General features: G+C 39.1%; 1 protein-coding gene across 1 annotated transcript in view; it reads left to right on the top strand.

Annotated features, from left to right (window-relative positions):
• Nucleotides 1-14,357, top strand: part of thoc7 (THO complex 7) — a 31,753-nt gene extending 17,396 nt beyond the window's left edge. The window contains exons 5-8 of the mRNA XM_043708263.2: nt 5,107-5,164; nt 5,511-5,577; nt 5,668-5,737; nt 12,172-14,357. Of these exons, the coding sequence (XP_043564198.1) occupies nt 5,107-5,164; nt 5,511-5,577; nt 5,668-5,737; nt 12,172-12,239 (263 nt within the window). The 3' untranslated portion in view covers nt 12,240-14,357. The remainder of the gene's footprint in view (nt 1-5,106; nt 5,165-5,510; nt 5,578-5,667; nt 5,738-12,171) is intronic.
• Nucleotides 14,358-15,810: the final 1,453 nt, after the last annotated feature.

The following is a 15,810-nucleotide window of genomic DNA, read 5'->3' as shown; positions in this document are numbered from 1 at the left end:
GAAAGAAATGAGAGACCTAAGAGGCAACTTTTTCATGCAGAGGGTGGTATGTGTATGGAATGAGCTGCCAGAGGAAGTGGTGGAGGCTGGTACAATTGCAACATTTAAAAGACATTTGGATGGGTATATGAATAGGAAGGGTTTGGAGGGATATGGGCCGGTGCTGGCAGATGGGATTAGATTGGATTGGGATATTTGGTCGACATGGACGGGTTGGTCCGAAGGGTCTGTTTCCATGCTGTACAACACTATGACTCTGATTCTAAGCATGGCATTCCAACTGGAACTCTATCAACAAACACATTGACTTTGATCCCATTTACCACCCTCGGAGAAAAAATGAACAGGTGACGAAATATCTGAAATGAACCTTTCAGCTCAATGAGCAACCTACATCCATAAAGCATAACCTTTTTGTACTCCTTCCCCAAACTGTAACATTCTACTTTTTTTTCATCGAGGAACTCTCTTTCTGCAAAGGCAGTAAAAGCAGAGACTGGAATGTTTTTTAAGGTAGAGATAGATTAATTCTTGATAAGAAAATTGGTGTAACATTATTAGGGTTAGGCAGGAATGTCACTGTAACCCAGCATTTGCCATGACTAACCCACCTGGCCTGCACATCCCTGGATATGATAGGGAAATTAGCATGGCCAATCCACCTAACCTGCATAACTTTGGACTATAGTAGGAAACCTATGCAGAAACGGGGGAGGATGTGCAAACTCCATACAGACAGTCACCTGAGTCTGGAATCAAACCTGGGTCCCTGGTGCTGTGAGGGAGCAGTGCTAACCACTGAGCCACCATGCTGCTACATTCTGGCCTCAACTTGTTTGTGGAATAAATGTGCTGATTTCATGCTGAAGAAGATCAGTTTGAATCACAAAGATTAAACCACCTCTTCTTTCTCCCCCACCCCAGCATTACATAAGGATATTTTTTTGGGAAATGAATCTTCTTAGAATAGCCAGCTTTATTATTTTCCTGTTCTTGCATGCTACATGTAATACTTGTGTGGTGACATGGTATATATTAGCATAAGTAACATCTCAGAAACATCATTATTGCACTTAACATCTTAGTCATTAACATCTTAGCAGGGCATCAGGATAAATCACGTAGCTCTACGTCTGTACAAAGCGTGTGTGGTGGTAGCTGATTTAAGCAACTGTACATTCAAGTCCATATTTATGATTTATAGCACCCACAATTTTCCTGGCATTAATATCACATAGAAAATTTTGTCTGCCTGAAATTATACATGAAGATCCTCTGCCTTTTTAATGTACTTCATTTCTGTCAAATGAGCGAGGAATATTATGTTAAAAATGGACTCAATTATGAAGTAAAAACATAGCATCAGGTGTTGCAATGGCTGCATTGTTATCCCTGAATCAAAAGTTGTTGCTTCAAACCTCATTCTGGATATGAATACATAATCCAGGCTGTTACTTTGATGGACTACACTGCAAAGTTCATGTTTTGTGCTTTTTAGTACCTTGGGTGGATGTAAAATATACAATTGCACTTCCATGTCCTTGCCATCATCTGTTGATGAGCCAATGTCTCAAGCAAACCAGATTAAAACTGATTTGGAGATGCCGGTGTTAGACTGGGATGTACAAAGTTAAAAATCACAACACCAGACTACAGTCCAACAGGCTTAATTGGAAGCATTAGCTTTTGGAGCGCTGCTCCTTAATCAGATGGTTGTGGAGGACAGAATTTATAGCAAAAGTTTAGTGTGATGTAACTGAAATTATACTTTGAAAAATACCTTAATTGTTTGTTGAGTCTTTCATCTGTTCGAATACCATGATAGTTTCACTTCTTTCATGTGGAAATCACAACACAATTGGTGTTAGCCAGACAATATGTTGAAGGTGTTAGCCCCGTGTTCTCTGTGCCATAATGTTTAGACTGATTCTTATCTAAAAAGTGAGATAAGAGTCTTACATGACTTCATGCAGTTTTTGAGCAAAGTACAATATAACTCAGCAAGTACAAATTCACCCCACAAACATATATGTATATACGTGCATGTGGATCTCTCACTCTCAGCCATTCCTATAGACACACGGACACGCACGCAGACACTCATAAACACCCTTACAGACACACACACTCCCACATGTATCCTCTCTCAGACTTCGATCACTCTACACTGATGCACACACATATACACTCTTACAGACACTCTCAACCCCCCACCCCAGACACACACACTCATCCCCTCAGACTTAAGACACTCTGCACTCTCATACACACACTCATATACTCTCTCTCACACTCAACCCCAACCCAGACAGGCGCACGTGCACACAAGCACTCATATACATATATGTTTTGTGGGGTGAATTTGTACTTGCAGAGTTACATTGTACTTTTCTCAAAAACAGCATGAATTCATATAGGACTCTGTTATCTCACAGACAGAGGACGCAGGGGGGGCTAACACCTTCAATATATTGTCTGGCTAACACCAATTGTTACAGTTAACCTGAGAATATAACTTTTAAAAAAAATTAAACCTGTTGGACTATAACCTGGTATTGTTGCTTTTTAACTTTGTACAGATTAAAACTAGTCATTTATCTCAATGTATTTTGTGAGGCTATGCGGTGTGTAAAATTTGCCCCTTATAACAAATTATCACTCTTCAAAACTATGTATATGTTGCAAATTTCTTTGGGATTCAATACAATTGTGAAGTTCATTCCATCTTTCTTTTATTTCTTAGTTAATAAGTAATATGTATGCTATGGGCTGTACTAAAACTTTCTTCCAGATTTTATATTTAGAAGGGTCAATGTTACTACATAAGTAGAGAAATGCAAAATATTAATGAGTAAAAATTTCAGAATCTTCTATCAGAAAACTGATATTTAAGCTACCATAAATTATTTTCTCCAGTCATGTAGCAATTTTAACTATCATCTGGATGTCAGAATGTGATGCAGTGACACAGGTTCAATCTTCATACCAGCTGCAGTAGTCCATGGAACTGTGCGTCATGCTTGTGGAGTGATGCCCTTCAACCCATGTAATCAATTGTCTGCCTCTAATAGAGAGAGATGCCTATTGCCAGTTCTGGATTAGGGCTAATTATTCGAGTTATCATCAAAACATTTTTTGAAATATGCAAACAATCTGACTGGAATTTGTTTCCTTAAAACTACATTGCAGTCAAAGTAAGAGCAACATAATTTTTAATCACAATTATTTTTAACATACAGAAAGGCATGAAATGTTGGCCTATGACAATATTTTTGGAACATTTTATAACTATTTCAGTTTCTCGTATTGAGACATTTAAAACATTTGTAAAGTGGAAAAATTATAATCAAATTCTAACAGAAGTAGAATCTTTGTCATAAGGCTGGGAGCAATAGTTCAACTTCTGAACTTGTGGACATCTTTACTCTTTGCAAGCTTCTTAATTTTTACCACAATGAGAAGAACGTACATTGATTATTATTCTCTCATGGCACAGTATTCAAGAAAATGTTAGTTTCTTCGTGTTAAGTAACATCTGCATTGAAGAATACAAGATCTTTTTCAAGTTTTAACATTCAGATGTCAATATTTAGCATGTTTTTACAAACTTCAGTCGATGAAAATATCTCTATCTGAAATTATGTTAGTAGCTTTAATATAAATGTTTAGTTTATGAACCTGAACTAGACTGAATAGGGAGTATAAATTCAGGTTCAATATCTATAAGGAATACACACTGTCTGTGTCCCTCATTTCAAATTGTTTAATCTACTTTTATTTGACTTGCATTAAACAAATTTATTTTTCCCATCTTAATGTTCTGAATCACATTGTACTAAAAAAATGAAACCGAAGCTCAAGTCCCCATCTATTTCATTACATGCTAATAAATATTCTGAGTAAAATAAAAATAAGTTGTTTGGACAAAGATCAGAAACTTAATCACCACGTCTAGTTATTCTAATTTTTTTTCACACTACTGCAGCATATAATCTAGAGCCATAACTTGGACCTCCTGAAAACCCCAACCTTCAGTAAATCCCCAGTCAAGTTTATGGCTCATTTAAGGCAGAATTCTCTGAATAAAATAACCACACTACAGATGCCACATGCCATTAGGTATCCATTGCTATTAACACATGGCAATTACTTAAAGTTGAATTGAAGCATCCAAGTAACCAGGCTACAACTTGAGAAGTTATTGTACAGACTCTGGGCTTTCCCTCATCTTCTGTTGCACTGTACGGCAGCCTCAAGATCTGTAACTTTGCACTTTTTCAACACTTTGCCAATACCTCATGGTCTCAGTGCTGTCTTGGCTATCTCCCTATTTACAGATCTCCACTCATTCCACTCTTGTTCGCCACATAAATCCCTTTCTTGTTGCTCAACCAACATGAGCATCACTTCCTCTGATCGTCTTTAGATATCTTCTTGCCTTCAATTTGGGATTTCCTGTCACCTGCCCTTGTGTTAATTCCTGTCTCAGCTTTGGGTCTCAATTTCCTTTGGAGAGAGTGCAGAGAAGGTTTATGAGGATGTTGTCTGGAATGGAAGGTGCTAGCTATGAAGAGAGGTTGAGTAGGTTAGGTTTGTTTTCATTAGAAAAAAAGAGATTGAAGGGGGACCTGATTGAGGTTTACAAAATCATGAAGGGTATATTCAGGGTGGATAGAGATGAGCTTTTTCCCAGAGTAAAGGATTCAATAATGAGAGGTCATGCTTTCAAGTTGAGAGGTGAAAAGTTTAAGGGGGATACACGCGGCAAGTACTTCACACACACTGGTGGGTGGCTGGAACGTGTTGCCAACAGAGGTGGTAGAGGCAGGCACGGTAGATTCATTTAAGATGCGTCTGGACAGATGCATGAGTAGGTGGGGAGCGGAGGGATACAGATGCTTTGGAATTGGGTGACAGATTTAGACAGTAGATTTGGATCGGCTCAGGCTTGGAGGGCCGAAGGACCTGTTCCTAGGCTGCAAATTTTCTTTGTTCTTTTGGTTCATTTACTGGGAACTAAATTACCGATAATTAGATATTTTTAACTCATTCATTTGTGTTGGTGAAACAGCATTTTTATAGTTTTCTCCATGTTATTTTTCTTAGAGTATGATGCATTAGCAAAAGTGATACAACAGCATCCTGATAGACATGAAACCTTACAGTAAGTATGTAAGCAAATAATTTACCATAAATTTTACTTTTGTTTATTAAATATGACATAAATTCTGATACAATGGGTAAATGGGCAAGTATGCAGAGGCAATATTTGGTCATAGTAACCTTACTGTTTATGACTAATGCTGAATATTGATTGTTCTATCAGTTTGCATTTGTCACGTGGAAGATCCCATCCACTGAACCGAAATCAATGATCAAAGAAACAGAAGGCAAATTCAAAAGAGGAAAGTTGAGAATAAATGACAGAATAAAATGCACACTAAATGTCAGTAGAAAATGTTAAAATTATATTTGATCTTTGATAAATATTTTCTCTGATTAATTTCTAGGCAACTGGAAGCATTGGGTAAAGAATTAGAGCACCTTTCTCATATTAAGGAGAGTGTTGAAGATAAGGTAATATTAAACCCCGGGCAAATTTTCCATTTTTATTTTTTCAGGTTTCATTCAAATTAACACTCCTAACTGCAATTTTATTATTACTAGCTTGAATTAAGAAGAAAACAATTCCATGTTCTACTCAGTACTATACATGAACTACAACAAACACTGGAAAGTAAGTACTTACAGAAAAGAAAACTTTTACCATTTTCCCATATTTGCATATAGCAGCTACAACGTGAAAGACTTTGACCAGCCAGCTTTGTTAATGTGGTGGGAAAGATGAGAAGTCTGGAAAATTTTCAAATGATGTCCTTGACCCATATTACAATCACAACACCTGAACAACTCCTATCAAAATGAACAGTTATACCTGACGGTGCTGGGTGTACTGAGCCATGCCGTCTTCTGTGGCACACAAATTAAGCTAGTTGATGGCTACATTTAAGTATTTGTGTGTTAACCCAAATGTTTAATTTCTGCTTTTATAGTATCCTAAGTTTTTAATTGTGCACTTATGCACATGTTAAAGCTCCACACTATTTTCAGTGTTATGCAAGGGAATTACTAATTCAGGATAATTAAATTCAAGAATAAAGGATCCTGAGTTAGATTAAGTATCCAAAATGATTAGGCTTGATTCACTGAGCATAGGTATAATGTACTAAATGCAATAATCATGGAGCTAATGGTGAAGGAGCAACCCTGGCCAAGTGCAAATCAGTGAAAATGCAATGCAAACATTATATGGTGTTTAACCAGTTTAGGTTCCATGCCATATTTTGAATGTCTCATCAAGGCAAGGGAATGTTCTGCTAAAACATGCTTTGCATTACAAACTTGGAGCTGTCATTTGCACCTTTCAGTGAAGCCAGTTTGTTCCATATGCAGTGTTGAGTATCTCATGAGAGTTGCCTTATGCTGCTGTGGACGCAGAACAGCTAGTTTCATAACATAACCAAGGATGTGATAATAATCCTCCCTCTTGATCTGAACTGGACATTTGTGGACCTTCCTGCTACATTATCTCTGGCAGAATGAATATTTACTTATTGAGGTGAGACTAAATATAAATCTGTAGAAGGCCATAAGAGAGAACAACAGAATTAGTCCATTCAGCCACTTGAGTGCTCTGACATTCGATCATTGTGGATATGTTTCTCAACCCCATTCTCCTGCCTTCTACCTGTAACCTTTGTTCCTCTTACTAATCGAGAACCTACCTATCTCCAACTTAAATACACTGTGACTTGGCTTCCACAGCCTTCTATGGCAATGGGTTTTACAGATTCACCAGTACCTGGCTGAAGAAATTCCTCCCCTTCTCAGTTCTAAAGTGTTAACCCTTTACGCTAAAGCTGTGCCCTCATGATCTAGTTTCTCCTATAAGTGGAAACGTCATCTCCATGTTCACTCTGTCCAAGACTCAGAATTCTGAGTTTCAATGAGATCCCCCCCTCGTCCTTCTAAACTCCATTGAGTACAGAGCCCAGAGTCCTCAACTGCTCCTCATGTGGCAAACCTTTCAATTCCAGGTTCCTCCTTGTAAACCTGTTCTGAACTCCCTCCAATGCCAGCACACACTCCCTTAGATATTGGGCCCAAAACTGCTCACAATATTTAAAATGTGATCTGACTAGAGCCGTATACAGCCCCAGGAGGACATCCCTGTGCTTGTTTTCTATGATTTTTATTTTGTGGCAAGGTCAACATATCAAATAGCAATTGTGATTTGGTTATAGATGAGAGTGCTCACACTGATTTCTCCATGCAGGATATTTTTGTTGTTATTCATGAAAGAATATTTTAGAGAAAGGACCACTTCTTCGCACTATTCAATTAGATCATGGCTCACCACTTCCCTAATCTTCCATAGACTTTGGTGTCATGAATACCCAGATATCTATTCATGTTTTGAACATGCTTAATGATTGAGATTCTGCAATCCTCTGGGATAGAGAATTGTAAAGATTCATCACCGAGTGAAAAACATTTTGCTAATCACAGCCTTAAATGTCCAACCTCTTTCTTTGAAATGATGCATTTTTCTAGGTTCTCTATCGAGGGCAGTATTCTCTTTATAGTCACCAGTCAGACCCTCTGAGCTTTAATGAGATTACCCCATATTCTTCAAAACTGAAGAGAATACTGGATACAGTTTCTTCATTCTTGCTTTGTTAAACAATCCTGGCAATCCCAGAGTTTATTCTGGTGAACCTCTGTTGTACTCCCACTATGGCAAGATGCTTGCAGGTAAAGGGACAGCTGGAAAAAGGGACGCCTTCAGGAATGAGATAACGAGAATCCAGAGAAAGTATATTCCTGTTAGGGTGAAAGGAAAGGCTGGTAGGTATAGGAATGCTGAATGACTAAAGAAATTGAGGGTTAAGAAAAAGGAAGCATATGTAAGGTATAGAAAGGATAGATCGAGTGGATCCTTAGAGTATAAATGCAGTAGGAGTATACTTAAGAGGGAAATCAGGAGGGCAAAAAGGGGACATGAGATAGCTTTGGCAAATAGAATTAAGGAGAATCCAAAGAGTTTTTACAAATACATTAAGGACAAAAGAGTAACTAGGGAGAGAATAGGGCCCCTCAAAGATCAGCAAGGCGGCCTTTGTGTGGAGCCGCAGAAAATGGGAGCGATACTAAATGAGTATTTTGCATCAGTATTTATTGTGGAAACGCATATGGAAGGTATAGAATGTATGTAAATAGATGGCGACATCTTGCAAAATGTCCATATTACAGAGGAGGGAGTGCTGAATGTCTTGAAATGCATAAAGCTGCCTAAATCCCCAGGACCTGATCAGACCCTAGAACCCTAGAACTCTGTGGGAAGCTAGGGAAATGATTGCTAGGCCTCTTGCTGAGATATTTGTATCATCGATAGTCACAGGTGAGGTACCGGAAGACTGGAGGCTGGCTAACATGGTGCCACTGTTTAAGAAGGGTGGTAAGAACAAGCCAGGGAACTATAGACCAGTGAGCCTGACGGTGGTGGGCAAATTGTTGGAGGGAATCCTGAGTGACTGGATGTACATGTATTTGGAAAGGCAAGGACTGATTAGGGATAGTCAACGTGGCTTTGTGCGTGGGAAATCATGTCTCACAAACTTGATTGAGTTTTTTGAAGAAGTAACAAAGAGGATTGATGAGGGTAGAGCGGTAGATGTGATCTATGTGGACTTCAGTCGGGCGTTCGACAAGGTTCCCCATGGGGGACTGGTGAGCAAGGTTAAATCTCATGGAATACAGGGAGAACTAGCATTTGGATACAGAACTGGCTCAAAGGTAGAAGACAGAGGGTAGTGCTGGAGGGTTGTTTTTCAGACTGGAGGCCTGTGACCAGTGGAGTGCCACAAGGATCGGTGCTGGGTCCACTACTTTTTGTCATTTACATAAATGATTTGGATGTGAGCATAAGAGATACTGTTAGGAAGTTTGCACATGACACCAAAATTGGAGGTGGACAGTGAAGAAGGTTACCTCGGATTACAACAGGATCTTGATCAGATGGGCTAAAGGGCTGGGAAGTGGCAGATGGAGTTTAATTCAGATAAATGTGAGGTGCTGTATTTTGGGAAAGCCAATCTTAGCAGGACGTATACACTTAATGGCAAGGTCCTAGGGAGGGTTGCTGTACAAAGAGACCTTGGAGTGCAGGTTCATAGCTCTTTGAAAGTTGAGTTGCAGGTAGAAACAATAGTGAAGAAGGCACTTGTTCTGCTTTCTTTTATTGGTCAGAGTATTGAGTACAGGAGTTGGGAGGTCATGTTGCGGCTGTATGGGACATTGGTTCAGCCACTGTTGGAATATTGTGCAATTCTGGTCTCCTTCCTATCGGAAAGAAGTTGTGAAGCTTTAAAAGGTTCAGAAAAGATTTACAAGGATGTTGCCAGGGTTGGAGGATTTGAGCTATAGGGAGACTGAATAGACTGAGGCTGTTTTCCCTGGAACGTCAGAGATTGAGGGGTGACCTTATAGAGGTTTACAAAATCATAAGGGGCATGAATAGGATAAATAGACAAAGTCTTTTCCCTGGGGTCGGGGAGTTCAGAACTAGAGGGCATAGGTTTAGGGTGAGAGGGGAAAGATATAAAAGAGACCTAAGGGGCAACTTTTTCACAGAGGGTGGTGAATGTATGGAATGAGCTGCCAGAGGAAGTGGTGGAGGCTGGTACAATTGCAACATTTAAAAGGCATTTGGATGGATATATGAATAGGAGGGTTTTGGAGGGTTATAAGCCAGTGCTGGCAGGTGGGACTAGATCAGGTTGGGATATCTGGTTGGCATGGACGAGTTGGACCGAAGGGTCTGTTTCCATGCCGTACATCTCTATGACTCTAAGACCCGAGATAAAAAATCCATGCACAATCCAGGTGCCTTGGATCAGACACTTCCCAGCCTCATTTAAGCAATGATTTTGCAGAAGTCACATGACACCAGGTGATAGTCCAACAGGTTGATTTGAAATCACAAGCTTTTGGACTTTACTTCACCTGACAAAGGACAAAGCTTTCGATTTTCGATAAACCTGTTGGATTGTAACCTGGTGTCGTGTGACTTCTGATCTTGTCGCACTATTTAAATCATACTACTTCTGTTTTCTTGTTTCAAATTGGGTAACTTCACATTTTCCATTTGCCATGTTCTTGCCCGTTTACTTATCCTACTTAAGTCTCCTTGAAGCCTCCCTGCATCCTCTGGAGACTTGCATTCCCACCCAGTTTTGTCTCATCTGCAAATATGGAAATACTGCTTTTGTCCCCATGTCTAGATATGTTCTAATGAACTTGTTCACATACGCTATGGCGCACCTCCAGAGCAGGTGGGACTTGAACCTGGACTTCCTGGCTCACAGATAAGCACCCTGCCCATGTGCCACAAGACCCCTCCTTGGTCCCCACATCTATGTTTTCTGTTTTTTGTATTCAAAAGTGCTGTTACGCAAACAAATGTTTTTCTCCCCCTCACCAAGTCAGCTGTGGGTTTTTTCCATTTAATAACCATTACTAATAGGTAGTCCCAACATCTACCTCTTTTTGAATCAACCCGTTCAGATGTGATATGGCACACCTCAGGATGAGGTGGGGCTTGAACCTAGGACTTCTGGTCCAGATTTGGGATGCTACCACTGCACCACAAGATGCATAATTATAATTGAATTCAGTTCCACCATCTGACATCGTGGGATTTGAACCTTGGTCCCCAGAACATGACGAGGGTCTCTGGTTTATTAGTCTATCAATAATACCCATTTGGTCATCATCTTCCCTGGGTCCTCACATCTGAATCTAACATTTTCCCTGCTACTGACATCAAGCAAAAAGGTCTGCAGTTCAAGTAAAAGCAAAATACCATGGATACTACAAGTCTGAAATAAAAACAAAGTGCTCGAGACTGAAGAATCAGAGTCATACTGGACTTGAAATATTAACTTGTTCTTTTCTCTCCACAGATGGTGCCAGATATGCTGAGTTTCTCCAGCACTTCGTTAGTTCACCATTTAATGGTGAAGTTATACTTGCTACTTTCCGGTCTTCAGGGTCCTTTCCAGAATCCATAGAATTTTGAAAGATAGCAATCATTGCATCCTTCAGCCCTACAACCTCCCCCATTAATCCTCTGGGATGAGCTCATCAGTTCCAGGGGATTTATCAACCTTCAATTCAGCTAATGTTTCAAGTGCTCCCTCTTTATTAATACTAATTTCTTTCAGTTCCTCATTTTCACAACCTCATTCACTAGTATTTCTGGAAGATTTTCTGTATTTTTCTCTGTGAAAGCAGACACAAAATAGTTGTTTAGTGTCTCCCATTTTCCTATTGTCCATTGTAACTTATGCAGTCTGGTAATCAACCCACAATTGTCTAATGTTCTTCACATATACCTAAAGATGCTTGTATAGTCCTTCATCTTCTCACTAGCGTGCACTCTCATTCTCTTTTTGTTTTTGTTTTAATCAGTGTCTTGGTCATCATTTGTTGAATTCTTAATTGCTCCTAATCCATGGGTTTTTTAAGCAATTCTAAAAGCAGGACTCCTGAAAAATTAAGTGGCCTTTTTGAAGCCATTTCAAACCCCTTTCATAGTGTTATAGCTTTAGGATTAGTTCCTTGTGCCAAATAAAGTGTCCCTTTACCTCATGGAGTGTGTATTTTGAAGTGCTGCAATATTTCACAAAAGGGCTGCAGATGTATAGTTCCTTGAAAGTGCAGTCGCAGGTAGACATGGTGGTGAAGGAGGCTTTTGGCATGCTTGCCTTCATTGGTCCATGCATTGAGTATAGGAGTTGGGATGTCATGTTGGAGCTGTACAGGACATTAATGAGGCCACTTTTAGAATACTGCATTTAATTCTGATTTCCCTGCTATAGAAAAGATGACATTAAACTTGAAAAGGGTCAGTTTCCATCCTTTATAACTAACCATGCATTATAATGCAAGGTAGTTCTGTGCAATTATCAAAGAATTCTACTGTTGTTTCAACAGAATAAGGATGTTATTTAACCTTTCAAAGGTATGATAAAATAAACAGCAATGCTCAGATCTTAGTTATGCAAACATTATATTTGTTGTAACACCACTTTTTTTATGCTAATTTAGGTGATGAGAAATTATCAGAAGGTGAGGACTCTCCTGAGACTCGCATGGAGATGCAAAATGGGCATTAGTGGAGCTGCCATTGAGAACATTTTTATTACAGTGAAAGTTTTTTTTTTTAAGAGGAAAAACATTTAATGCTTACCTTAGAGCTCTAAAGATCAGCTTTTTAAGTGCATATTGTTTTTGAAAGCAAGGATGAAAAATATGGAAGTGTTGAATTGATTAATAAAAAGCACAAATTGAAAGCTTGTCTCAATACAGATGCCATGAAAATATTGTTGAATGTCATAAAAGCTTGCTAGGTTCACCAATGTCCTTTTAGGGGAGGAAATCTGTCATACTTAACTGGTTTGGCCTACAAGTGATTTCAGTGTCTGAACAATGTGGTTGACTCTTAAATGCTACATGAAATTGTCTAACATTCGAGTCATTTGAAGTAAATTGCTACAGAAAAGTTGCAAAGGAATAGAACTGGATGGACCGCATACATCAACTTGGAACTAGAAACGACAAAGCACACTTTGCCTCATTGACTCTGCAAAGCCCTTCTTTCTAAAGCCTGATGGCTTATACTACCATTTGAAGAACTGTCTGAGAGACTAGTCAATCAACAGACTGATACAGTCATACTCACCAAATTGTACCTTACAGATGTATCACATCACTAGGTATTGTCCCACTAATAGGGCAGACCAAGCTGCACAGCTGGGAGGGAGTTACGCTTGGAATCTTCAACATTGTCTCTAGCCTCCATGAAGTGACATGATATCAATCCAAACATAGGCAAGAAAATCTACTTATTACCAACTACTACACCATTAGCTGATGAATCAGTAATCCTCCCTCAAACATATATTGGATGAAACACTGAGGGTAGGAAGGGCATGGAATGTACTCTGGGTGGGGACCTTCAGTCTCAATCATTAAGCGATGCTTGGCAACACTGCTACTGAGCAACCTAGCCAAGTCCTGACCAATATAAATGCCAGGTTATGTCTGCAACAGGTGTTGAGGCAACCAACAGGAAAAGCCTACCATATCTTGTCCTCCAACAGGAAAAGCCTACCATGTCATTGATGCATCTGTCCATGACATTTTTGGTAGCAGTGAATATTGTACTGTCCTTGTGAAAGCAAAGTCCCAACTTCACCTGATCATATTCTCAATCGTGTTTTGTGATGCTATGATGCTATCACTGTAGTAAATTGGATGATTTCAGCTCTAGACTGGGCATCCTTGAGGCATTGTGGCCCATCGAAAGTAATAGAATTACACTTGACCACAACCTCTAACCTTGTGGCATATCACTCACTTCACCATTGTCATTGGAACAGTTTGGTGGAGGGGGGACATTGGTGGGGAAGATAGTCCAACTCCTGGTTAACTATTGAACTAAGGTCTAAGTTTTTCATAATCTATCCAGTAGTTTACCTGAAGCAGAACCCTTCCGATTATCCCAACTTTAAAGTGTTATTTCAGAGGGTTCCAGAATCTTCAGTGTTTCAACCAATTCCCACACAGTCAGCTGCCTTTGAGATTTTGACTGGTCTTGGAGCATAACCCCAACCTGCTCGCTGACCAATGGAATATCTGGACCCAGATAATTTAACTATCTCCCCTTGATATTCAATGCTATTACTATTGCTTAATTTCCAATTATCAACATTTGGTGAGTTACCCTTGGCCAGAAAGTAAATACTTTGGCTATAAGAGCAGATCAGTGGTTAGGAATGCTGCAGTGAGTAACTCACCTCCTGGCTCTCCAAAGCTTGCCATCATCTGCAAGGCAAAAGTCATGACTGAGGGGAAACTCATCACCTGGCTAAGTGGTTGCGCTCCAACAACACTCAAGAAGCTCAACACCAACCAGGAGAAAGAAGCCCACTTGATCAGTAACCCATCATTCCTTGCATCATTGACACGCAGTGCAACCAATGCGTACTATTAACCAGCTGCATTGCAACAACTCAAAAGAACCTTCAAAATCCACAACTTCTACCTCCGAGAAGGTCCACAGTAGCTGCCACATGGAACCATCATTGCTTGTAAATTCCTGTCTAATCTACACACTTGACACTGATCTGGAACTACTGTGCTTTTTCTTCATTGTTGCTGGATCAAAATGTTAGCTTTACCAATGTTGCCCAATTGCCTTTAAAGAATAAAAACAGAAAATTCATACAATATCAACTTGTAGTAAAAGTTATTATGGGTTTAAGTTTTGTTTATAGGATCTACACATGACATTAGTTTTGTGAGATTGCTGAAATAAACCACTGGGAAAAAAAAAGCAAAGCTGAATGGAAATGTGAATGAAAGTATTCTAATTGAACAGAAATAAAGTTGAAAATATTTCCTAATGCATTAACTTCTTTCCAACTTTCTGTGAATAATATATTCTATGCTATTTGCTTTCTTAAAAGAATTAAAGCGGAGAAACAGATAATCGGTTTATTAAAATATTGCTTTCAAGAACTTTTTTTTTCTTATTCAGTTATCTAATGAACTGAGCTGAGTATGTGATCTTAAGAGTAACTGTGCCCCTATGGCTAACAGTTGAAGCTTAACAAGCATTATACTAAATTTATATAAACACCAGAACTGTCCACTGTGAAAAGAAGTTGTAAAATCAGACTGCTGACTAGGTATATGTCTGATACTAAAGGTTATTTAACCTCTGCGTTTCTAAAAAGGGATAAGTAAGACTGAAAAGAGGAACTATGGGCACATGTCTTCTGTTTACACTATGCTTGGATAAATGAGCTCAGAACTCTGAGAGTCTTGTTCAAGGGAGCATGATATCAAACAATCTGGAAGACTGGGGAAAAAAACATATAAAAGGGAAATTGAAGACACCGACAGCTTGAGACCAACCATTATGAAGAGGGGACCTTGAGTTTGGAACTCTGAGAAGACTACAACTTGATGGAGTAAACTTGGCCAGTTCATTATGCACAGGCAGTATCTAGATTCTAATCAAACAGTTAGATAATGTGTTTATTGTCTACTCACAAAGAGTTCATACTAAAGTGGAAGTTGTGTTGGATTCTGATTTGTCCTGATGAAGGGCTTTTGCCCGAAACATTGATTTTCTTGCTTCTTGGATGCTGCCTGACCTGCAATGCTTTTCCAGCACCACCCTAATCTAGACTGATTTCCAGCATCTGCAGTCCTCACTTTTGCCGTCTAATTTGGCTGTCTGTCCTTTATCAGACATGAAATTTGGGACTCTAGTGAAAAGAAAGGCCAACAAGTGTCTCACATTAATATATTCACCTTGTCTCATTGTTTAGTTATAAAAGTTTATAGAGAAAAACAAGCAGGCTTTACTAAGCGGTTTGTTTCCTGGGGACATTAATGTCAGTTGGAAGAAAATGGAAATGCAGTGTGTAATTGGTTGCTGAGCTCCTATCAACAACTTTTTGCCCCACCAAAGTCTCACTTCCTCAACCATTATTCTTGACAAATCAAAATGTAATCAATATGAGGAAATACATTCATTTTAGGTTACAAATAAGTAGTATTTAATAGCAGTTTTGGAACATAATTTTGAAGTCCCCCTGTAAATTTGAAAGAATGTAGTTGATTTTCTTCCTTTGGCTGAATTTCCCAAGTACATCAATTATAAAAAGGAACACA

Source organism: Chiloscyllium plagiosum, unplaced genomic scaffold (genome assembly GCF_037043375.1).
Source record: "Chiloscyllium plagiosum isolate Xiang-an unplaced genomic scaffold, Cpla_swu_hap1 HiC_scaffold_14, whole genome shotgun sequence".
Taxonomy (NCBI): Eukaryota; Metazoa; Chordata; class Chondrichthyes; order Orectolobiformes; family Hemiscylliidae; genus Chiloscyllium; species Chiloscyllium plagiosum.
The sequence above is the reverse complement of the archived record's forward strand: the minus strand, read 5'-3'. Positions and strand labels throughout refer to the sequence as shown.